The following is a 24,376-nucleotide window of genomic DNA, read 5'->3' on the forward strand; positions in this document are numbered from 1 at the left end:
CAAGTCACAGGTGACCAGCACAGGGGAGCAGGAATGAGAATCCTCCCAGGAAAAGGATTTCCCCTGCTCACACAGCCAGCATGAGGGCTCACGGTGACTCAGGGGGCAGACTGCAAGCCATGCCGAGGTTCAGACTGGGAAGGGACCCTGGGACCTTGCAGCTCCCCCATCCCACAAACTCATCACTCCCTGTGCCCGTGGGTGCTGTAGTGGCAGGCACAGCAATGGGGCCCCACAAACGAGCCCTGAATGCTCCCACTCCCCCCTGACACTAACTTGCATTTTCCTTCACGTCAACACTGCAGAACCAAAATGCTGCTGGGGCTGCACGGCAAAGTCACCTTAGAAACACGTGGATGAGAGCTCAGCAAGCCCTGCTGGAAAAGCAGGCAAAGCACTTTCCCTGCCCTTTTTCCCTGCCTGCTCCAGGACTCCTTGTTGGACTGCAAGGGACAGCACCCCCGGAGCACCCCTATTCCACAGGATCTCAGTGGCATCCTGCATCCACCTCTCCATGTCACCTTCCCCAGCTCAGGGTGCCCCAATCCTGCAACCCCCAAGGTGGCACGAAACCAGTGCTGGAGCATCCCCACCATGGCCCCCTTGCAGGGAGAAGCATCAGCAAGGACCCCCCAAAACGGGGCTGGTATCCCTACACTGACACCCCAGCAGAGCCCAGGACAATATCCTTGTGATTCAGAGGAATTTTTTCACCGTGGGCCAGGATTTGCCAAGGGACCTAATAGAACATCATGTTCACAACGTGAAAGGAGGAATTGTACAGTTACTGATAGATACAGAAAGAGCCATCTACCTCAGACCAGCTTAGAAAATAAGAGAGTGTGGCCCAGGAAGATAAAAATCAAGATATATTTTGCAGCATGAAAGGAAAAAAAAAAAATAATGAAGAAGCAGCAGCAGCAGCGACAGCAGCTGTGTTTGCAAACCACCAAAGCGACACGGAGTTCAAACGGGGGTGAAATGGGGGAAGTGTTTGGCATCGTCTGACACGGCTTCGATGTTTCCAGGTCCACGGAAGGAGAGAGGAGCGACCCTGAAGGGCATGGAAACCAGAGGGCTGGGAGAAGCGAGGAGGAGGTTGCCAAAGCAAGAGGCGAGCCAGTCAGCCAAAGCACGGCCCGAGTCTATCAGAAGGTAACTCGGTCTAGCAGGGAAAGGAGTTAAGGATGGTTTTAGGGAGGAGCTGCTTCCACGAGGCGCCCGGGCGGGATTTCCCACTCCAGCAGCGTGGCAGGTACACGGCTGAAAGAGAGAGGGCTGCAGCTCCAGCCTCTAAAGGTCGAAGACCATGAAAAGCCCAGTGGCTCAAAACACCTGCAAAAGGAAAACAAATCTCAAAAGACTGACCCAGCAAGCCTGCATGCTCCGTCAACCTGCCCTGCACTCCAAGTCCTCTAGAGCTCCTTAAGATGGGATGGGGCATAGTCCTGAGGTAGAAACCTCAAGAGCCTGAAGACAGCGCCTGGCCCATCCGAACGGGTGTCGTAAATCGTTTGGAAAGCACTCAAATGGAAAAGCAACCCTCTGTTCCAGAGGCTGAGGCAATGAGAGCAAAAGGAAGAGCAAGTTGGCCATGGCACAGGCAGCACAGAGCCTCCACGCCTCCCCCAGCCCCGAGGGTCACCTGTCCATCAGGAGCAGCCCAGCTGGAGGGACCGGCGAGCTGAAGTTGGCCAAGCCAGGCAGAGTTTTCCCCGCTGCCGAGCGGGAGAATGGCATTAAATCAATTCAGATCCGAGCAGGTTCTAGGGAAAAAACCCTAAAAACACACCCAAAGAAAAGAAATTCGCAGTCATACTGTTAGCAAGGTTGAGTTCTCACTCTGAGAGTTGAGGTTCTTACGTCAGGTCACTCGTCAGGTCAATAAAAAGCCCTGGTACAGGCTGGAAAGAGAGAGGCATTTCTGCCAGACCCTCCCTCCTTCCCAAGACAAACCTGGTGATGGTTTGAGAAAGTTGTTAAAGCTCAGAAATATCTGGTTATCGATTTAGAGGATTCATTGTCCAGCGGTTCAAACCTTACTTAGGGCCTGGAGATTGGAAAAGACACGGTGCTCTGCTTTTGGTGGCCACAGGTTCCCGAGCATCCTGCTGGGAAAGGAAGCACAACCTCTAAAACCAGGTATAAGGAGGCAGAGCAATCAACAGGCTCCAACCTAAAAGCGTGGCATGGTCAGAGAGCCAGATCACAACCGAGAGCTCACGTCTTCCTCCAAACATCTCAGCCCTTGGAGGTTCAACCAGCAGCAAGAGCAAAAACCAAGGCAAAGCAGAATTAAAGGCGAGATTGCAGAGAATCTCTTGGCAATTCTACCTGGGAATAAACAAAAGTTTCATATGCAAATAGAGAGCCTGGGGCTAAAAACATGCCTGCAGGCTCTCCAGCTCTCCTGACACTTTTTCTACAGCCTGAATCCACTCAAAGCAAGAATATCTACATGAAACACTCGGTGTTTTATTCCCAGGCAGGCTGGAGGGTTTAGCACTTTACCGCAGAGGAAGAACTGTGCAAACCTGGATGCAGTGGTTGATTTTACCACTTCAAACCAAAAAAAAAGAATCAACTCTAAATATTTTAAAGGTAGGGATTGCTTGGTATTAGCACTAAGCATTTACATAGCACTTGCAGTCTGTAGGCCACCAAGTGCTTGTCCAAAGTGCTCAAATATGACTTATCCCCATTTTACAGATGGGAGAACTGAGGCACAGAGAGGTCAAGTGACTTGCCCAAGGCCACGCAGTCAGAGAGTGGAGGCAGAGCAGGAAAGTGAGCCCGGCTGTTCTCGGGTTACACCTTGCCTGCTAAAAACAAACCAAAAAAAAGGCCTATGCAATCCAGAAAACCACCAGCCACCAAACCTACCCTATTCTGAAGAGGAAATACATTCTGGTGAAGAGTTTGAACAGCATTACTGAGGGGAACAGGGAGCAAAGGGAGGGGCACAACCCTGGCAGGTGTCACAGCCGACACATCCGGGCTGGAGCAGGAAGGAAAAAGGGAAAAACAGTGAAACCAGCAGCAACATATTTTAAGCTGGCGCGAAACGCTGGGCTTAGCTTTGCACGGAGCCATCCACGTCCATCCGCAGAGCTGGGCACTTCCAGATGATCTCCCTGGGGCTCAGCACCTGCCGACGGAGGCTTTGGGCACCAGGCAGCCAAACCCCGCTCGCCCGCACGCCCACGTCTCCCCCTTTGCGGTTATGGGTAGGGATTAAACATCACACAGTAAGAAATCACATCACCATGCGGCGCTGAAGAACATTTGCCTGAGATACACAGAGCAGTCGGGCAGAATTAATCAAACCCACCCTCATCAAAGCTGGCACACGCCACGCCTGGAGGGGGAAACACCCCCAGATCGCATCAGCCCCGCACCTGCGCGCTCGCGCGGCATCAAGCACACCTCACCGAGGCTCAAGTGCATTTGCACACAGACAAATGGTGATTTCTCACATTGATTCGAAGGCTCAGGGTCTTTCTGGCTTTTCCCTTTCAGAGATAGGTAAGGAAAGATGTCACGGATGGTTTTGCTGCTGTTACCTTCACGTCAAAGGAGGCTGGGAAGGGGGAGGCAGGGAGATTTTCACAATTACATCTTTCCTGGGATTATTTGGTCATGTTTTTATCATAATCAGATTCATGGGATTACCAGTTCCCGCCTGGGTTGTTAGGTTCTTGTCACTTAATTACACCCTGTGTCATTCAACTTCTTCTGGCGATTGAGGGCCAGCTGCTCAATCCCACACTTTCCCCCTAAACGCGCGCTGCCGACGCAGATGTCAAAAGCTCCATCCATGCCTTTGAAGCCTATAGATCTTTTCCAAAACTGAGATGCAACACCCCTCTTCCCACCCCACCCAAACTGTTTGGGGTGGGGGAGAAGTGGATTTGAGGAACACCCAGCCCAAAGCATTCTCCCCAAAGCATCCCCCAGGTCCCCCCAGCTCGTCCCCACCGTGAGCCACCGAACCCCTCAGAGAGGTGACAGCTTAGGGGTGTCCCCCCCTCTTTCCCATCACCTCCATCCCCCCGTGGTGTGACACCAGCTCCCTCCACCGCTCCTGTTCAACCTCCTGGGACCGGCGCTAGGCTAGAGCAGGGTGGCGTGTCCACTGGTGTCATCGTGGTCCACGCTGTTGAGAATGGCTGTCTGGTCTTCAGGGAGCTGCCGGTGGCAGAGGTCGTCCTTCAGCGCTGAGAGCCGGGCGAAGGGGTCCTGACGAGGGTGTCTCTTCTTCTTGCGGAGGCAGACAGCTTCGTCAGGTGACAGTACCTGAGAGCTGGGAGGGTGCTGAACCTGGGAGGCAGAGCCATCTGGGAAGGGGGGAGAGAAGGCAGATGGGACTGGAGCCAGCAGCAGGCAGAGCAGAGCGCTTTGCTTGCTGAAAAAGGGAGGTGACAGCAAGCCTGGCCCTGAATACGCAGCGTGGCAAGAAGGGAAAACGCTGGGCATCAGGGAAAATGAAATTAACACTCAAAATCCAAACAAATGACTAAATATGGGAGATGCATGGAAAGGACTTGGTTTGGAGGAGCAAAGGAGGGACAACCTGCAGGCAAGCAGCCCGGGGAGACATCCCTTTGGGAAGCAGGGAACAAGGGCAGCATCCAGGAACGGGCTTGGAGAACCCCAGTGCTGGAGCCGGCAGGGATCTGCCCAAGCTCTGCTCACAGCAGGACACAGGGAATGCCGTTGGGGACCGTGGGGTCCTCGCACTCACTGGGTTGTTTTCTGGATTTCGAGGAGCCCTTGGATGACTTTTTGGGCTTCTTTATCCGCTGGTATTTCAGAGCTTCGAGCCTCTCAGGTGCAGCAGTGTCCCCGGGCGGAGATGGACGTTTTCTAGGAAGGAAAAGCAGACACGCGCCATCAGCGGCTCCCGGCCACGCTCGGGCCTCTGGGCGTCCCCGGTGGGGGATCGGCCGATCCCAGCTGGCTCTGCCGTGGAAAAGGAAGAGGTGAGAAACCCAGGGCCGAGGGAGCAGGGCCAGCCAGGTGTGCCAGAGCACGGGATGGAGGAAGTGAGGCGTCCCCGCTGTGCCCCTACGTCTCCTCCAGGTTTTCCAGCAGCACCGCGACCTGGCCGGTGCCACATCCAATGTGGGCATCCCCAGCTCACCTGCCTGCCATGCCAACACTGCTAGACAAAACAGGACGGGGCAGATCCTATGTCCGATAAGGCATTTCTGGGAAGTGATAGGAAACCCCTTGGGATGGAGAGAGAAGAGAAGAGAAAGAGATAGGCAGAAGCGGCACGGCAGCATCGAGACGGGCACCATGAGCCACCCGGGGCGGACAACACCTGCACCACAAACAGCAGGGAGGCAGGATCCTGCTGGCCCTGCTCCCACAGCCAGAAAAACCAGGGGCCACACGACAGACAGGGACACCAAGGGCACAGACCAACAGAGCTGGGAGAGGTACCTCGTTCCCAGGTCCCTGTGAGAAGCGACAACAGAAACGCGACAGCACAGGAGCATCTGCTCCTGGAACAGCGAGAGGCTGGGAGCTGGAAATGGAAACACTGACAAGGTTTTATTGCAAGGACAAGGAGGACGTTTGCAAAGGGGTGCTTCCTGCAGGAGAGCCAGCAGGTGCAAGGGATAGTTTATCAGCTGTACCCCCTGGGGAGCTCTTCTACAGGAACCAGCTCAAGGTGCAGTATCCTCCCCTTTGCAAAGAGATTTTTTGTTTTATCTCCTTCACTGTACCTGTTTTTCCCATCCAAGGCCTGGAAAGCACGACTGCTGTAGAGAGCAGAGCATTAGAGGAAAACCTTTTCCTTAGGAGAGCAGGCAGTCCAGCTCTTATCTATAGCACACCCCTTATCTATAGCATCCCCTCCTTCTTGCTGCTTTCCCATCTCCTTCCCCCTCTCCATTTTACTTCCACGACCCTCCAAGAGTCACCAACTCCTAATGCCACAGAAGCTGTCTGTGGCCATCTGGGATAAACCCAAGCCACTTGCAGACAAGGTGTCCAGAGAAGATTGGAAGCTTCCACAAAGCACCTTTCACTGCGATAAAGCCAACATTTTAAGCCAGGCTCCAATGAGGAAAGAAGATTTAAACCAGCCTGCTGGAACCCTTCAGAGGAGGAGATGATGCTCTTCTGCTCTGACAACTTGGTCACCAGGGGTCAGCAACCAAACCTCGTCACAGGAGCCACACAGAGGACAGTGCTGATGGCAGCTCCTGCATCCATCTGTGACCAGGGCAGCGATCAGCAAATCCCACAAGCCACGGGCAGCAGGAGGGCAGGAGGAGACACCTCAGCTGGCTGCAAGAGGCAACATCCGTGCCTTCAGACTCCTGCTGAGGCACAGAACCACTGAGGATGATGTCCCCCTGTCTGTCAGCAGGGTGTGCCCCATCCAGCATGGCAAAAACACCGTGGCTGCTGGCAGGAGCAGCAGGGAAGGGGCGAGGACATGGGCTGGAGCACAGACCCTGCACTCCCGGGCTGTGGTACCAGAGTACACCCACCCACGGAGAGTCTGGAGCTCCTCATCTCCCCTGGGGTCCAGGCAGAGCCTGGCTGGCACTGAAGACACCTGCAGGCTTTTCCCTGTGGGTCCCCATGTGTGCAGAGCACGGTGTGACAGCAGCACTTCCCATCCGACATCCCAAGGGTCTCCAGAGCATTGAAATTTCAGCAGGAGCGCACAGGCAAGGAGCTCCCAGGAGGTTTTTTCCCCTTGGGGAGCAAAAGGGTTTTGGGGTTTTTTTGAAGATGAGTGTGATTGCGAAGCTTCTCAGTTTTGCTGGCAGCACTGGAGAGCACCCAGGGAAGTGCAGCGTGAGGTGAAGAAGCAGCTGAGGCACAGCAGACGCAACAGAAACCCAAACACTGGGCACAGAAAAGCTCATTTTCATGTTTTCACTGGGCACAGAACAGCTCCTTTTCATGTTTTCCAACACAACAGAGACGTCAGGGTGCGGAGAGTTCCTGGAGAGCCTCTGTTCCAGCTCCCAGCAGAGCATCACATCAGCCAAAGATGAAGCAGCTCATTAGACATGCCGGGAGTCCCGCTGGCTGGATCTAAGCTTTTCCTCATCCAGAAGACAACGTTTACATTTGCAGAGCTCAAACGCCTTCCCAAGTGCAATCAGCCTCTTGTGAGAGATGCTGCCAGCAGCAGCTCTGCCCTCTGAGCTGAACCAACTGAGCTTCAACCATGCTGGCTGAAGGCAGGACTGCAGTGACCCACAGGTCACAACATGGCACTCCTTGCAGCAATTCCTGCTTGAATGGCCAATGACAGGCTTTTCCCTCTTACAGCCAACATTCTGTGGGGTGCAGATGAGTTGCATTCCTGCAGGGACTTGGCTAATGGTGACTTCAGCTGCTCCAGCTCCATCACCCACAGAGTTCAGGTGTGCCAAGCCCTGGAGAGCAACGAGCTCGGTGATCCTGCCACCATCCTGCCCACCAGCCCCTGCCTTCCACCACCTCTTCCCACCACCCAGACAGCTTTTGCCACTGTTATTAAAGCTCAGCCTGTAAAAGTCTCTTTCTCTTTCCACTCTGTTTTCTTTCTAAGAAGAAGCTGTCGTGGCATGCTGACAAAATTAAACAGATTTACATGAGGGATTATGAGGAAATTGCCTGAAGCTCATTTCCACTAGTTCTCCATAATTGAACTCGTATTTATACACACAAACATAAACAGTGAGTGCACTGAACCCATGTGTCACCATAAATACTATCTGACCTCTGGCAAGGAAGGGATACAGAGGACAAAACGATGCTACTCAGCAGCCAAATTTTATCTGCTCTACCCACCCTTTATCTCTTCAAAGGGCGCCAATTCGTCCAAATTAATTTTCATTTTAAGCTCAGCCAAAAGCCTCTTCCTGCCCCCAGAGTTCACATATTGGGCAGCTGCCCACACACAAAGGAGCTCTTGAATACCAACAGATGAGACGTTAGGGAGGTGGGCGAACTTCTTCTGGAAATTTCAGTGTAGAGCCAAGCAAAGGAGCTTTGAGAAGCCCACGTGAACTCCTGGCACCAACCTTCTGCAAGGCACCACCAACACCTGGAGCAGCAGCTTTCCTCGAGTCTTCAAAGGAAAACCCTTCTGCATGAGCAAGTGTCTGGACTGCATGGACTGGGAGGTACTGGAGAGGCCACAAAGGTACTGAAGGACCTCCAAGAGTCCCAGGGCAGGAAAAGGAAGGAGAGGAGAAGTATCCAGCCCAACACACATCACAGCTGCTCTTCTTCAAATGTCCTTCCATGTACAAAGCAAAGATATGAGGGAGAAGACCCCTGAAATCATCCACTCTGAAAGGGAACCCATATAAAGGAAGGGTCCAGGAGATTCAAGGATACTATAGATAAATTCATATATATTTAACCTCATGGAGGTCTCAACACACCCTCCCTGTCTCCTCCTCTCCTCGAGCCAAGACATTGACATCCAGGAATAGTTTGGGCATGTTAGAGCATCACTTGGATAAAGTAGAGTATCCACTTGAAAGGAGCCCACTGTGTCCTTCTACCCTTCATCCTCCTCACATGAAGAGCTCAGTTGTCCTACACAAGGCTCCTGCAAGTCAGAATTCCCACTCTGCTCCGAGGCTGCTGCCTCCATCCCGGAACGCTTGGGATCCTTCAGCACAAGAGGTGCCAGAGAAACACCGCGGTGACAGCCCCAGGCCAGGGCTGCTGCTGCTGCCAAGGCACCGCCAGGAGGGAGGGAGGAAGGGGCTGGTCACAGCAGGGAGCACACCAGAGAAGGGGTGCCCTTCTACAGGTCTGCAGACACCATAACTCATCTACACAACGGACTTCACCACCATGCTGACGGAGAGGAGAGAAGGCGAGGGAAACGGGGCCGGGCTGGACAGGAAGAGGGGGATACAGTCATGGGGAAGGGGAGGGGAGAGAGGAAGATAAATGAAAAACAGGAGTGAGAAAATATATAAGGAAATTAAAGAGACTGAAAAGAAAAATAAAGTAACAATAATAATAATAATAATAATAATAATAATAATAATAATTAAGAAAGAAAAGAAAAACGCACTCAGACAAGCGGACTCACAACTTCTCCAAGCGGAAGGAGGCATGGAACACATGCAGAGGATCAGCACATGGACAGTCTTTAAAGGGGAACCTGTTTTCTTTCAAGCGGGGAGCGAGGGCTGCTGCTGCTCCTCCCACACGCCTGGCGCCGACGTCCCTTGGTCACTCAACGCTACGCCACTGCCAAGCCCCCCAGCTCCCTGCACTGGCAGGGCTGCCCCGGCAAGGGGGGCCCAGGGAGGCCACCCAGGGCAGGCTGCCGTGCCGAGGGGCAGGGGAGCTTGGTGCCTTGTCTGTGGTTTTTGGGTTTCCCTCTGCAGGGAGACGACAGCCCCCTTTTCCCTGTTCCAAGATGCGCGCTGCATCCTAGGAGAAGATGGGAGAACTCCTTGCCTGGCTCAGTAACTGCATCATTTATCTCTGCTCATCCATAAAAACTACCTGAGCTTCACCTAGCAAAAGCCACCATGGTGCAGCAGGGAGCTCACATGCTGCTTCTCCTTCTCCTCTCAGCTTCCAATGCTGCAATAGAGAAATCTGGCTGGCCTGGTATAAAATCCCTGTGCTCTGCATGCACTGACAATTTTATGACCCCAAATCATCGAGAAATTACTCGGCTGGGCTCTCTGTGGGATTCCTTGCTTATTGAAGTGAGATTTATTCTTCTGGTTTCCCCTTTTTGGGGATAATGACTCTGGAGTTGTCCCTGTGACTGCAGCTCCCAGCAGCATCCTGGAGTAGGACACACGGCTGCTCCCACCCTGCTGGGCAGTGTCACCTGCTTCTCAAAATCCATCAGCCCATGGCAGCCAGCACTGGAGCCAGCCAGGACCTGAGCAAGAGCCACACCAAACTCAGACATGAGCCTGGACTCACCTCTGCTGTGCTAAAGCCATGACTGCTCGTGTCCCTAATGCTGCCAGAGCAGGGAAGTGTCACAGAGCAAGAACAAACAGCCACATCCTCTCTGAGGGCTTCCCCATTTCCCAAAAAGGCTGGCACAGCCCAGATCTCACCAAGGCTTGGTGCCAACTTTGCTCCTCACGGGATGCCCTGCTCTGGGATCAGCAAGGAAAAACAGAAGGAGAAGGCAGCCAAGTGCTCAAGAGATTTGGAGGCTCGAACAGGATGGGTTTTGTCATGCCAAGAGGATGGCTCCTCCATGGACCACACACATCCAACACCCCCTCCTCACCAATCCTGCTCTCCCCACCCCAGGACAACCCTCCAGGTCAGCTGGAGGAATTCCCCTCTCCTGGAAACCTCTCCCTGATTTCTCTAGGCATCCCACCTCTCTCTCATGAGGCTCTTTCCCAGCCCAACAAGGCTCCTCAGGCTGTTGGAGAGAATCAGCCAGAACCTTGACTCTTCCCAACCAAGGCAGCAAAGCTTTACTTTTTGTAAGACCTGTCCTAAGGAAGTTTGGGTATGGCCATGCCTTTAGAAACAGGCCCATCTACAATCCCATCTCTGCTTTCACAACCAGCCTGGCTGACGGCCAAACAGGTCAGTGCTGCCAATCCTCTGGGTCACAAATTAGTATTATCCCATCTGGATTTGGCAGTTTTAGTGATGTTCTTCTGCTTCTAAGGTCTGAAAACCATCTCCAGATTACTCCATCCCAGTTCCAGAAATGCCCATGGCTGTCTAGGAAACCAGCCCCATGAAGGCAGCCCAGGAGGAATTTTCTTGGAAGAGTCTTTCAAGATCTGCTTAGGGCAGATTATTTACAGCTGGGTCAGAAGAGGTCAAAGATTTCTCCAAGGAGTATTTCAGGTATGGAAGGATTTTACCATGACTACACCTGTGGTGGGAAGGAAAAACACGTTTCTGGCAGCCCGAGACCATAGTTCTGCTGCTGCCAAGCATACAATCCATCTTGGGAGAAAGACTTTTCCCATTTTCTGTGATTGAGGAGACTCGGGAGAAAGAAAACAAATCCAGACTCTGCTGGAAACAAAATTCTCCACGTGCTGGACTGCAGCTGGAGACTGATTTTTGGAGCCCACTCTGAGCAGGCTGTCTGCAGCTGGCAGCTCCAGAGATGGCTGTTTTTCCTGACTTCAGGGGTTGGCTGTGGGCTCCTCCTGGTTTGGATCATCCAGGACAACCCCACCTCAACACACACCTCCCTAACACCCCACAGCCCTCGTGCACCCTGCCAGGGCCAAAAGTGCCACGTGTGTCACCAGCCCCCAAGAAAGGAAGGGTGGCCCAGGGAGACGGCAGCTCGGCTCATCCCAAACCCCAGCCCCCAAGGCAGGGGAGCAGCGTGTGCTGCTGGGAGGGGAAACCCAAAAGCCACAGAGACTGTGCGTCCAGAGGTGTTTCCTAGTGTTTTCACATTCCTTATTCCCCTTTAAAGGAAGAGATGGTATTGGAAAAGCCCCTTCCGTGTCCCCTGTCATGCCCCGCTCCCGGCCACCCTCCACAGCACCCACACCATCCTTTCGGACATGGATCACCCTTACCTATTGAGCTGAGGAGAAGCTTGTCTCGACAACACTGCCCAGATAGCTGAGATTAATCAAAAACAAAGCAGTTATCAACACCCGCAAGGAGCCGAGCTCCGCAACACATCAGCACGTCAACAACTCCAAAGGAAAAAGGAGGGAAAGAAACCAAACTGAAACACAAACGAAACGAGGCTGGAGAAGAAAGGGGGAAAGAAACAGAAGAGAAAGGAAAAGAAGAAACAAAAACGATAATCAACAAAGCGAATGGATACACTGCATAAAAGCACGGACAACAGTGCTGCTCTAACATGGCTCTGTCCTGGAGCTGGCTCTCCTTGGCATGCCCTGCTAGACACATGGACCTGTGACTACATCCCTGACTGCATCGCTCCGTAGCTGGGTTTTCCAGAGGCACACAGAAGTCATTTCAGGCTCATCCAGCTGCTCTCCCTCCCCATCCTCTCTCCCCTGAGCCCTCCTTCCTTCCGTTCAGTGCCGGAGGGATTTGCTAAGGCCATAACGCTTCCAGGTACCAGAGGGCGGGAGTGAAATGCGGAGGGCACTGCGGGGTGAAACGCTGCCTCCCCCCTCCCCAGAACACAGCCTCTCCTCCGAACGCCTCCGACCGCGCCGGCTCCGCGGGGCCGGGAGCCCCGGCCCCCGACTCCTCTCTGCCACAAGCCGGAGGAGGGGGCTCGACCCCACCAGACAAGAAGCCAGAATGAAGCGAGACGAAAGGATGGGACGAAAGCACGGCTACGGGGTCTAAGGTGCTGTGAAAGACGGAAGGAAAGAGGAGAAATAGAGAGAAAGAGAGAGAGAGAGAGAGAGAGAGAGAGAGAGAGACGCTTTTGCCTGGAGCAACCCTGGTACCTGGAAAACCAGCCGCTACTGTCTAGTGCAGCCACATCCCTCTTTAGGGCAGGATCTGAGCGTGCCGGCAGCCTCCCGATCTCCGCTGGGCTTAGTTTATTTTTATTTTTGCTCCTCTCCTGACATGCTGCTGGTGTGGCTAAGTCCTTGATCTCTCCCTGCCCGCGTCCTGGGGCTGCAGCATCCCTTTTGCAGGTGGGGCGGTGACCGTGATAGCTGTTTCTGTCATGCATTAAAGCTCTCTAGACTCCGCGGGAAGGAAGAGGAGGAGGAAGACAGAGGCGCGGCGGCGGCGGCCCTAACGTTCGAAGAAAGCCAAGAGCCAGCAGCTAGAAGAGGAAACAACCTCCAGTGACACCAGGACACTTACCTAAGCGAGCCAGGTCTTTGTACACCTGGTAGACGGCCCGTAGCCCGAGTTCACGGCGCTCCCAGATTCCCAAGGGACCGGGAAGGTCGCCTGCCTAAAACCCAGCGCTCTCGGGCGGCGGCCATGCAACCCGTGCCCGTGGCACCAGCCTCTGCCTAGCAAAGCCCGCGGGACGCCGGTCTCCAAAAGGGATGCTGCAGCGTGCCCAGAGAGACCCTACCAGTTGGGATGGTGATGGCAGGGAGGGAGTCAGAGGGAGCGGGTAAGGCAGGGTGGGGGAAGCCAGGAAGGGGCTGGGAGTGGGGGGGGGGTGGTCACCATGGGGCTCACGCACTTACCCTGTGGCGGCTACCGTGGTGGTGGATGTCGGCTCCGGTTGGAGAATCTCCTCGCCAGCCCTCCTTGGAGAAGGGATGTCTCCGAAAACATCCATGGTGTCCACGGGCAGGGAGGAGCCCTGGGAGTTGGAGAAGCCGGTGCCCACGGGGGTGAAGGCGGTGGTCGGTCGGAAGCTGGGGCTGTCCCCACGGCTGCTCGGCGCCGGAGATCCCGTGGAGGACGGCGTGGATTTGCGGGAGAAGCTGACGGCCGCGGGCGGCTGCAGCGTGATCTCCGACACCTCCGCCTGCTGGATGAGCCCCGGGCGGGGCCGGGCGCGGGCAGTCAGCTCCGGGGAGCTGTTGCGGGAGCTCAGGGGACTTTGGGTCAGAGGAGAAAGCCTTGAAGGTTGTAGCACCACCTGATGTAAACTGGGCTCAGCCCTCCTGACCTGCCGAGGGCTGGGCCGAGGTCGGGGTTGGGGCTCGTACCACCTGGTGTCCAGGCTGAATGTGCTTGTGCCGCTGGGGCCGACGGGCTCGGACGGTTCGTGGTAAGGCAACACGGGTATGCCCATACCTTGGCTGGTATGTCTTAGCTGCCCTTGACATCCCATGGGTTGCATAGGTTTGTCCTGCCACTTGGTGGTAGCGGGCACGGAGGATTGACCCCTGCCCGGTGACTTGCCGGTCCAGCTCTTTGGTGCCTCCAGGGGCAGGATGCCCGAGTAGGATGCGGGGACCACCTGGAGGGAGGAGGGTGGTGGCCCCCGAGGAAGGCAGCCCGTGGGCTGGGAGCCCTCGGCCGCCTCGCAGGGCTGGAGCTGGTGGGGGAACGGCGCGGGGGCCAGCTCCAGGCTGCCGAAGGGGAACTCGGCCCTGCCCCAGGGCTCGGGGGACCGGCCCCCCGTGGGGGTCTGGGCCAGGGGCAGCGTGCTGTTGGAGGCATTCTCCCCATTCTCCTCGGGGATGGTGGGGTGTCCGAAGGGCCCCTCGGGGGGCAGCGGTGGGGAGGACATGACTGAGCTCAGCGGGCTGACTTCTGGCATGTAGAAGGGCGGCGGGTCCACCTCCCCGGGGCTGCTGCTGCTGAGGTAACCGTAAAACTGGTGGTGGAAAGCCCGGGGGGCTGGCGGGCGGGCCTGGCCGGTGGCCTGCAGGGCGCCAGGACCCTCCAGCGCCCGGTGGAACCGGGGGCTGTATGCTGGTGGCTGAAGGTAGGACTCCTGGCTGGAGGAGAGAGGGGTGAGCTGGGCTTTCAGGGCGGTCACAGAGGTGGGGACGACGGGGTCGTCGTTCTCCTCGTCTGACTGCCTGAACTCGGGGTACATGTCCGTCTCCTCCACGAAGGGGAAGCCCTCGATCCGCCGTGTCTTCAGGGAGGGCTCCATGTCGGCTGGGTCCATGACGAAGCGTCCGTCCGGCCCGCGGCTGATGAGCTCGATCGGAGTGGTGGCCTCAGCTTCGGCCTCCGCCTTGGAGACGCTGTACTTCTTGCTGCTGATGGCTCGTTTGGTCTTCTTGTAAAGGGAGAGCTCCTTCTCCTTGGTGGGGCTCAGCATCCGCTTGGCCTGAGGGCCCTGGTCGTCAGAGGACTCCGAGGGGGGACGGAGCGTGCGGATGCTCTCGGGACTCACCTTGCCGGAAGACAACCTGGACCACAGGGGAGAAAAACCGAGAGAGGGGACGGTCACCTGGGGAGGAAAGGAGCCCTTCCTGCCCAGAAGAACAACTCTGGATCCGGGAAACAAAGTGCTACCAGCTCTCAAAAGAGGAACCTCTGGGAGAAATTGGCAGGGGCTAACCAGGATGGCAGTCTCAGCAGCGGCAGTGCACAGCATCCCTGCTCCTTGGGAGGGCAGCTCGGAACACTCGGGGCTGAAAGTTCACACCAACACCTTGCAATAAGCTCCACCAACACCCCAACACTTCACAACAAGCTCCACCAAGACCTTGCAACAAGCTCTACAGCCCCACAAGGAAAAAAAGACACACCCAGAGCTCGCTTCCAACTCCTTCTGCGCTTTCTTATGTCCACCTGAGCTGTACATGCCCAGGAAAGGCCCTGAGAAGAGGGACATCAGGCAAATGTTCCCTCCCACAGAACTCAGCATCTCACTTGGAGATGCTAACGGATCATTTCAGACCAACTCTTTCTCCCATTATCAACACTCAGACTTTAGGCTGAGCATCTCAAAAGGCAGAGAGCACCAGGACAGTTCCCTCATCCCTATCCAGAAAGCCTTGAACAAACAGGATTGAGAGGCAAAAGACAGCAGATCCAACACAGTGCAGGTTATTTCAGAGCAGTGGATGAACTGAAAACAAGTAAGATTCAGATCCACTGGCACCAGGACATTTTCCAACAGTTGAGGAGCCAAAGAATGAGGTGTCCACATCCCAGACTCTTGCACTCCCACCAGGAAGATGCTCCTGCTGATTTGCAGCTACACATGCTTTTGATGGGCTCTGCAAGGAGCTGTGGCTTCCGCAGCACCCCAATCCACCACCTTTGGGCACATATGGAAAGAGGCTTCAGCAGGGCACTCTTCAGGAGAAAAGATGAATTTCCCAGGAAAAAAAGAGCCAACAGAGAATGACTCAAAAACTACACTGAGCTGGCAGGAAGGACTCCATATGTAGCAGGCTAGTCCTTGTCCTAAGGAGCCTCTTCCAACTGGTGTGGAATTGAGTTCCATCAGCCAACTCCAGCTTTGGAAAGTGTTCACAGATCCAGCGGGGTCATCTCTTAGCTCAGCTTGCTGCATTTGTCCCTGCTGCTTCCTGCTCCAAAGCCCATTTGTCTCTTGTGAACTGCTGTGTTCCCAAAAGTTCAGGGAACACTCAAAAACAACTCATCAGGAGCACCAAATAAGGATGAGACATTTCCATTTGAGCTTTGCAATGACTGTAGGAGGGAGGCACCTTGAAGACCCTCACAGCCTGGTGCCACAGCTAAGACAGATACTTACGGGGACTCCAAACTCTTCCTGCAGTGGGTTATCGAGAGAGGAGGGTCTGGAAGAGAATAAAAAGGGGAAAGAAGAGAGAACGCTGAGGAGGCGCAACACGACAGAGACAAGACACACTCAACATCACGACAACAAAAGACACTCAACAAGAGGCCAAGGTTTCATTGCTCCAGTGCTTTAATGGTTGCTGACAACAAACAGCTCCCGTCACAGGGTCCTGCCCGTCCTGCTGCCACAGCCCCGCAGGCTGGAGGAGACGGAGCCACTTCCCTGCCCTCTCCAGCTCCCCAGCCGCCCTTTTCCCTACCAGCCACTCCTGCATGGAGGCTGCAGTCCCAGCTTTTGGGAAACAGAGCAGCAGGGTCTCCTTTGGGGTCTTCTCTAGCCCAGCACTGCCCGCTCCATGCTGGGAGCAGCTGGAGAACCCAGCTCCAGGGTGACCTGGAGCAGGTGAGCAGTGCCCCCCGTCTGCATCCCAGAGGACAGCCCAGCCTAAACCCCCGGCTCTAGGAGTTATCACCGCGTGGGAGAGCTCCCTCGGAATTCCCAGGCTAGTTTCTCTGGCGCCTCTTCACCCACCCTGCCTCTCCCGCTCCCGACCGCGGGCGCTTTCAGGCACAGCCGAGGGAGGAAGTCAGGGCTTCACCTGAGGACGCGCACGGACGAAGAAGAGACAGACAGGGAAGAAGGTTACGACCACAACACAACCAGGGGGCAGAAACGAGGGGGAGACAGGAAGGAGGGAGGAAGCATACCGGGAATGGACTCACCTTTCTTGCGCTTGAGCTTGCGTTTGCGTTGCTTGTTGACGAAGCAGGCGGCGAGTGTGCTGAAGAGGATGGCAGCAGCCAGGAAGCAGATGGTGGCAACGATGCCAGCCAGCACCGGGCGGGCTAGGCCCTCGTCCGTCAGGTCAGGCTGAGGAAAAACATCTGGGGAAAAACACAGTTCAGTGTTACACGTGCTGCCTTCCCCAGGGAGCTGCCACAGCGTGGAGGCAGTGATAGCCTGCAGGAATGATAATCTCTGTAAAGACCCTGCTTCCAAGCCAGCCCACAAAGGGAGAACAATCAGTGCTGCTTCAAGGCCAAGGGAGTTGGTGATCTCACACCAGATCACAGAATCATAAAATAGTTTAGGTTGGGAAGGGCTGTTTAAGGCTGTCTAGCAGGGACATCTTCAACTAGATCAGACTGCCCAAACCAACCTGATAAACCTTTCTGTGTTAGCTGGTGGACATCCAGGGAAGAAGCGTCCACACCAAACAAATACATACGAACACACACAACTGCAGCAAACCTGCAGTCACCTCCTGGCTGAATAGCCTACTGCAGCAGCAGAAGGCATTTCAACCTCTTTGTCAGGGCTTCATTTCAGCATTTCAATGAAAACTGGGCTGCAAACCCTTTGCTCAACAGGAGCACGTGTGAAGCCCCAGCAGACCTCAGCTATGAGCACGTGCAGATGTGCACCCTGCACACCTCGGTGCTCCTGCCGTGTGCCATATCCAGCATCAGCGCATTCCCCCACGGAGCTTTCAGCCTGGCAGAGCAGCTGCCTGGGGCCGGGCACCTGCCAAACCCCATCAGAAAACCTGGGCGTGAGGAGCAAGGGCAGCGAGCAGGGAAGCTGCGGCAAGCTCTCCTCACCACACCGGCACCACTTGGGGGCAGAGAGAGACCGCGGCATCGCAGCACAGCGGAGCCGGCTTTTCCACGAGAGCCAGAAAATCCGGGCTCGCCCCATCCCCATCCTTTCCTGCTGCCCTCGCCTTCCCAGCGCCATCACAACCCTCCTCCGCCTGCCCCTGGCTCGAGGAGCATTCTCAGCGCTGCATGTGCAGGGAGAACACGCACGAACTGCAGCACGTTGCAGTCTCCCTGCTTGCAAAGCCCTTTTCCCTGTGGACTCTGCACTGCAGTGCTACGTTTCCCTCTCTCCACCTTTCATTCCCGCTCCCCGGCTGCGCCAGTGCCCGCTCGGAGCTTTGTTCTCCAGGCTCACCGCAGAGCCGGGGCGGGCTGGGCTCGGCGATGCTCCGGGGATTTGTCCTCACCTGCTCCCATCGGGGCAGCCTGGGGTCAGCTCAGCACAGCCATGACAGCCCTGCACCCCTCCCTCAGCCCAGCTCACAGCCCCACAGCCAGGGGGAGAAGAGGAGAGGAGCCAGCCCTCACCTGTGCTGGACACGCCAGCGACGTTGCTGGGTTCGCTGATGAGATCCTGCATGACCGCCAGCACGCGGAACTCGTACCAGGTGTCCTGCAACGCCAAACACACCTGTCAGGGCCCCCACACAGCCTCCAGCCTCGTCTTACCAGAACCTCCAACATCCCCATAAAACCTGTCGGGATCTCTCGCTGCTAAGAGTGACCCCGAGAAAAGTGTGAAAGTCTCTTTTCCCAGCCCGGCGCTTGAAGAAGGAGTCAGGGCACTTAATTTCTTGGTCCCAAGGTTGTTTCTGGTTCTTTATCTATAAAATTCTTTGTCCTGTCCTGCTGAGGTCTGCTTAGCAATCTGCCTGCCCCCAGGACGGTGTTATGGCTTTATACTAAAACTACGTGTACAATGTTAACAATAACTTCCCAATACCCATCACCTATGTTAGACAGTGAGCTTCTACTCTAAACCAATCCAAAAGTGTCAACATCACAGCAGAAGATGGAGGCCAAGAAGAAGAAGGAGAAAGGCAGGACATGCCCAGATCCCTCCATCTTGCCCTCTGAACCCCCATTCTAGAAAACCCCAAAATCTACTTTTTCACCTTGTGATAAATTCGCTATCATTCTACTTAATTTTTTGTGGCTTGCAGATCTTATCTAAGGTTGGTAACTTGCTCCACGGGTCATAATCAAAACCACAGGCATCTTGGGCTCTGTGCCAGGGTCTCTGAGCCCCCTGGCAGGGGTCTTGGCTGCTCAGGACAGCCAGAGGGATGTCCTGGGTTCCAACAAAAACCCTCTAACAACACATTTTTAATGTTAGCAAGCCAGGCTTTTATCCTTGCCCAGGGGGTGTGTGGCCATTTTGTGTGGTCAACCCAAAATTCTGGCCTCCGCCCAGACACAGATACAAAACTTTTTCATCTATTTATACACTTTCATCAAACAAAAATTATTGTTCATTGGTCCTAAATGACACAATTCTCTTTCGTTAATTCATATCCTATCCTCTATTGGTTATCGATTTCTCGCTTCTTATGCTAATTAGTGCATATTTTTAGTATCTTTTTCCTCCTGTAGGGACTTTCTAATGTATACTGAGACTTTGTTAGTCTCTTTAGCTTCTGCTTTCTGCAAAATGTCCTTGTGGTCCATAAATCCTACATTCCAACCTCAACAACACATCCTTCTCTCCCAGGTTTTGTTCACTGAAGCATATCAGAGTGGCCTTACCAAAACTTTAAGTCTCAGTCATTTTCTCAAGCTGTGTTCCTACAGAAGTAGCTTATAACAACTTTATAAAAATGCTGGCTAAGAGTAATTGAAGAGTAACACACTATTTATCATTTTTATGTATACTGATTGTGATTACTTAATACCATTAATTAAAACTATTAAAGCGTTCTATCTTGCCCAGCTCCTTGATCAAGCCACTCCAAAACTTCCCCGGAGCTGCAGCAGATGGTGCAATATTATCACAGAGCCATGAAGGCTGGAAAAGATCACTCCGTTGGGCTTGGTGTGGGCAGCCAGCCCCTGCTCACCTGGGACAAGTCCTTGGCAAAGAACTCGCTCTCGGAGCCCGGGATGCCATCATCCAGGATCTCCCACTTCTCCGCCACACGGAACTCCATGATGTAGCGGTCGATGGGGAAGCTGTGGTTGGCGGGAGGGAGCCACGACAGGAGGACGCCTTGCTGTGTCCGGTTGGCTGTTAGGCACCTCGGTGGGGTAACCAACACCAGAGGCTCTGGAGTTGTTACAGGGAATGCTGAGGGCAGAGCAGAAGGGACAGGGACACCTCTGAGTTGGGGCAGGGCAAGCACAGGAGATTCTCTTCCACCCGTGCCCCCAGCAGCAGCAGAAGTGTGGGAATCCACAAAATCAGAGGGTTTTGGGAAAGCTGCAAAAGGCAGGCCTCAGAGACAGCAGAACTGTGATTGGAGCTAAGCAGCAGCCATGAGATTGGTCAGCAGAAAAATTATTTAAAAAGTAGAAAAGCAAGGACAAATAGAACAATGGTCTGTGTATTAACGCTTGTCTAGAATAACTCTCTAAGCTACAGAAAGTTTATCTAGCAAGATACTAGGAAGTTTGAAGCTTAATAATGGAGCTCTGTACATTGTGTTTTAAGGCTTACAAGTAGGTATTATATTAAAAATAAGCAAGCATTGCTTTAACCACAGGTACATGTGCTTATGGTGGTTGGATAGAACTACTGGCAATGTGCTTTTGCTGTGTGTGATTGGTCAAGAAACTTATAAAGTAAATTGTAACATTAAGTTCTTGACCTGCTGCCTGGGATGTGAGCTGCTGGCATCTTCCCATTGTCTTAACCATGTAATGAGACTGATGCTGGAAAATAAAACAGCTCAAGGCACGTTCCACAGCAGTCCTGTCCTGTTTGTGATTGTACATACACCCCTGGCCGGTGATAAGAAGGACCACTGTGGCAGTTCCCACATTCCAGGAGTTTAGGGCACCTCTTGGGAGTCTGGTCTCTTATCACAGAAATAGAAAAGTGGATTTTCAAAAGGCACTGGACTAATGAGGCCATGACTCCAGGTCTTCCTGCTTCCTCCCACCACCACCTGAGAGCCCAAAGGCTCTGAGCTCTAACAAGTGATCTCGTGCTCTATTAATACCTCCTGATCCCAGCTGAACTTAAGGAAGATCTGAAAGGTGACTGGCACAGTACAGCTCCCCCATGCTGTCTCTCAGGATAAGCCTTCCAAAGCCTCGTGCATCCACCAAAATCCGCAAGCTTCATTCAGGACCCTCCACAAACTATCCCCTACATGGCTGGAAACCATTGCTGATGATGTTCATCTCCATCTCCATCTCCAACAGACAGGAAACACGGAGAAGGCAACACAGAGCTCCCAGATCCCTCCCCTGTTCCCAAGGAGGACTTACCTAGAGTGTTCACAGTGACCACCTCACTGAAGGAGCTGGTGCCCAGCTTGTTTTGAGCCAAGACACTGAACTGGTAGGCAGTCTCTGGTTCCAAGGTATCCACCAGCAGCCAGCTGGAACCAGCTGGCACAGGGAGAGACAGCCAGTCATGGGGTCCAAACTGGGCTCTCTTCATCCTGCCAAGAGAAAAGGGAGCATCCTCAGGGGAAGGTGTCTTTGACAGGGAGGACAGAGAGGCAGCATTAACTTCTTATGCAAAAATGGAGCTTTCCTGAGCGATGGTTTGGTTTGACAGCAGTGATGTGGATGGACATGGGGCAGCCACTCACCACCCACGAGCTGGCAGAGGACACCATGCCCTGGTGTCCCACCAGCTCTCAGGGGCACTGCCACGAGCTCTCCCCTCTGCCCTGAGCTGGGTCAGGGATAACAGCAGTGCCAACAGCCCAGCTCTGACGTGATCTCCACCAGATTCCCACGGGCAAAAGTGGGAGCTGGAGCATTTTGGTGAGTGCTGCAAAGGGAACGGCTGACGCAGGAGACAGGCCCTGTTCCCATTTATACCTCGACATCTCCTGAGCCAGAGCCAAGTTCTCCCTCAGCTGTAGCCCTGTACATGTCATCCCACGAGAGACATTTAACTAAATCCCCATCTCTGCCACATTTGCACAAGTCGGGGGCTGCCAGCACAGCCTGGGGCACCACTCAGGGTTTGGCAGAGCAGCAGAGGCACTGGCAGGGAGTGCAGGACAGAACCTTTCTGCTGGGGTCTAACCACAACCCCAGGGTGAAAAATGCCCCCAGAGCCATCCCAGTGCCACCTCCACAAGCCATTAATCCCACCAGGATCCCACATCCCAAAGCAGCACCACTGCATGACTACCATGCTGCTCGTGTTAGAAGGATTTTAGGGAGTCTGAGCCCTCAGCTGCAGGTTTTGGTGGTGTCCTTGGAAAATTTGGGAAGGATTGGTGCAGATGGTCTGTCCTGCACAGGTAAGGGGGCACATCTGCAGTTACCAGCACACAGCCAGGTGAATCCACCCAGCAGGAAAAGATGGAGGAAAGAGAAATACTGCTGCTGTCCAGAGAGCAGAAAGTGAGGCAGAGAAGCAGCAGCAAGCCATGGAAACGAGCAGGTCTGTGGAGAGCCATGCATGTGCTGTGTGCCTCTGCCAAACCCAGGGAAAGCCTCTGGATCAGTGCAGCTCCAGCTGGGACTGCAGATCCCAGCACCCCCCTCCACTCTGGCAGAGGCAGGAGGGCAGCAGGGCAGCCCCTCTCCTGGGCAGTGTCCCTGCAGTGTTTAATCCCACTGCCCTCACATCCCTCCTTCCTGGCACTGCTGCAGGCAGGGACACACGAGAGAGGGGCTGAGGGTGGGGAAAGCAGGGGGTAAATGCAGCACTGAACTGGGAGAACCCCCTGGCTGAGGGAGGACGTGGTGCAGCTGGGATGCTGTGCTGGCCCTGGCCACCCTGGGGACAGGGGTTTGCATTTCCAGCCTCAACAAAGGCAGAGGCAGGAGGAGAGCACGAATCCAGAGAAAATGGAGCCTTGTTTTGCTTGAGCATCCCACAGCCACAGCAGGGAGGAAAGCACGTGGATGGCACTCTGGATGGCACTGCATGAGCCAGCTGTGCCCCAGATGCCCCGGATGCCCAGGGAACAGCACATCCCCCAGGAATCACGCCCTAGGGTCAGGGCAAGGCAGGTCACTGCCTCCCTATCCTGAGTCCCCACAGCTCCCTGTGAATTCCTTAATGCAAGCTTGGTGCAAACACCCTTCCCTGCTGGCTGCTCTCTCCCTGTGCAGTCTGGAAGAGCCACGAGGAGGCAGGAATCTGAGAGTAGCTTGCAGAGCAAGAGCAGCAGCAGCTGCTGATGCAGCCAGAGCAGAGAGGTTTAACCACTCCTTCCCAAGGACATTTTCATCAAAGCAAGGTCTGCACTGCTCAGCTTGCTCCCTCATTTCCCCTCTCTCTGTTCAATCCATTCCTTCTTTCCATCTCCAGACAGACAGCCCAGCCTCAGGCTGGAGCAGAGCAGAAATCATTACAGGCAGCATCTCCCTCTCTCCTCTCTATCAGCAGCCTCCATCAGGGCAAATTAAGGCAAGGAAAGAAGGAGAGAGCGAGAGGAAAGGCTGAAGAATGCCAGCCCAGGCCTGGAAAGGGAACACATCACCCCCTCCACATTTCCAAGGATGATTCTTTATAAGAAGATGACAACAGCAGAGCCCAAAGTAAACCCCAGCCCTGCTGCAGCTACATTTCTCCCTCCCCTGCCCCAGGGGAAAGGCACAGGGCTGAGCCTGGCCCTGCTGCAGGAAGGTGGGATGCACCTGGGTGCTGGGAGCACAGGAGCTATGGGAGCAAAGCCCCAGTGCCAGGATCTCACAGTGGCTGGTCATGATCTCAGCTGGGATTTAACCACCCCCAGGGAGCCACAGAGCAAGGAGAGAACATTTCTGCTTAGTCACAGCTCTTCCAGGACACACTCTCTAAAGGTTGCATTTTCCATCCTCTCCCTGACTGTTAAGCCTCATAAACAGTTTATCATGAAATTAGATGCCAGAGGCACAGCTACACGAATGCAAAGCATCTCCTGTGTACCACAAGCAGAGTAAAACCTGCTGGGGCAGACAGAGGCAGTGGCCAGCACAGAAGGGAGAGAAAATACAGGAACTGCACGATCCCACCACCACCACAACCACCACCCATCTGTCGGAGGAGCCCTGAGGGAGCTCAGCCCTGCAAGGCCCACGGGCACAGAGCTGGGCACAGAGCTGGGCACACCACCCTCCCCACCCTCCTCCCCCCGGCTGCTCCAAGCTCGGGTCGGCTAGGAAGGAAAAGAAGCAGAGAGCAAAGCATGCCAGGATGACTCACAGAGGGCCGTACCAAACTGAGAAAGTCTGCTCGTATCCACCGTCATAGCCGGGCTCCCAGGACACGTTGGCTGAGGTCATGGCGGCCACCACGTGCACGCTGGTCGGGGCGTGAGGGCTTGTCCCTGCACAGAGAGGGGACAGCTTAGAGGGGAGCAGCACCACGGCTGCAAGGGGTCATCTCCCAAAACACGGCCTGAGGGGACTCCTCTTGCACCAAGCCAATGGCTGTCACAGACATCTTCTATGGAAAATCCTTTCCTTAGGATTTTTCCTCCTGAGAAGCTGAGAGGCCTCAGGAACAAAATGCAAACAATGGTTATCTGCTGCTGTGGAATGCAACAGGTGCATCTGGGATTGGTCTCAT

The 24,376-nt window shown here is 54.5% G+C and overlaps 1 protein-coding gene across 17 annotated transcripts in view; it reads right to left on the bottom strand.

Annotated features, from left to right (window-relative positions):
* Positions 1-851: 851 nt before the first annotated feature.
* IGSF9B (immunoglobulin superfamily member 9B) overlaps positions 852-24,376 on the bottom strand; it is a 45,201-nt gene continuing 21,676 nt past the window's right edge. For 5 of the 17 annotated variants that reach the window (XM_036397299.2, XM_036397297.2, XM_036397298.2 and 2 more), the window contains 9 exons: positions 24,011-24,134; positions 21,121-21,296; positions 19,749-19,975; positions 18,220-18,304; positions 16,813-16,974; positions 16,043-16,088; positions 13,092-14,723; positions 4,745-4,866; positions 852-4,337 (listed from right to left, as the gene is read on the bottom strand). In XM_036397299.2, the coding sequence (XP_036253192.1) occupies positions 4,114-4,337; positions 4,745-4,866; positions 13,092-14,723; positions 16,043-16,088; positions 16,813-16,974; positions 18,220-18,304; positions 19,749-19,975; positions 21,121-21,296; positions 24,011-24,134 (2,798 nt within the window). In that variant the 3' untranslated portion in view covers positions 852-4,113. Of the gene's footprint in view, positions 4,338-4,744; positions 4,867-11,525; positions 11,572-12,383; positions 12,713-13,091; positions 14,724-16,042; positions 16,089-16,812; positions 16,975-18,219; positions 18,305-19,748; positions 19,976-21,120; positions 21,297-24,010; positions 24,135-24,376 lie in introns of those variants that run through there. The other 12 variants (XM_036397300.2, XM_036397294.2, XR_004981563.2 and 9 more) reach the window with 11 other exon arrangements.

This window comes from Molothrus ater, chromosome 22 (genome assembly GCF_012460135.2).
Source record: "Molothrus ater isolate BHLD 08-10-18 breed brown headed cowbird chromosome 22, BPBGC_Mater_1.1, whole genome shotgun sequence".
Lineage (NCBI taxonomy): Eukaryota > Metazoa > Chordata > Aves > Passeriformes > Icteridae > Molothrus > Molothrus ater.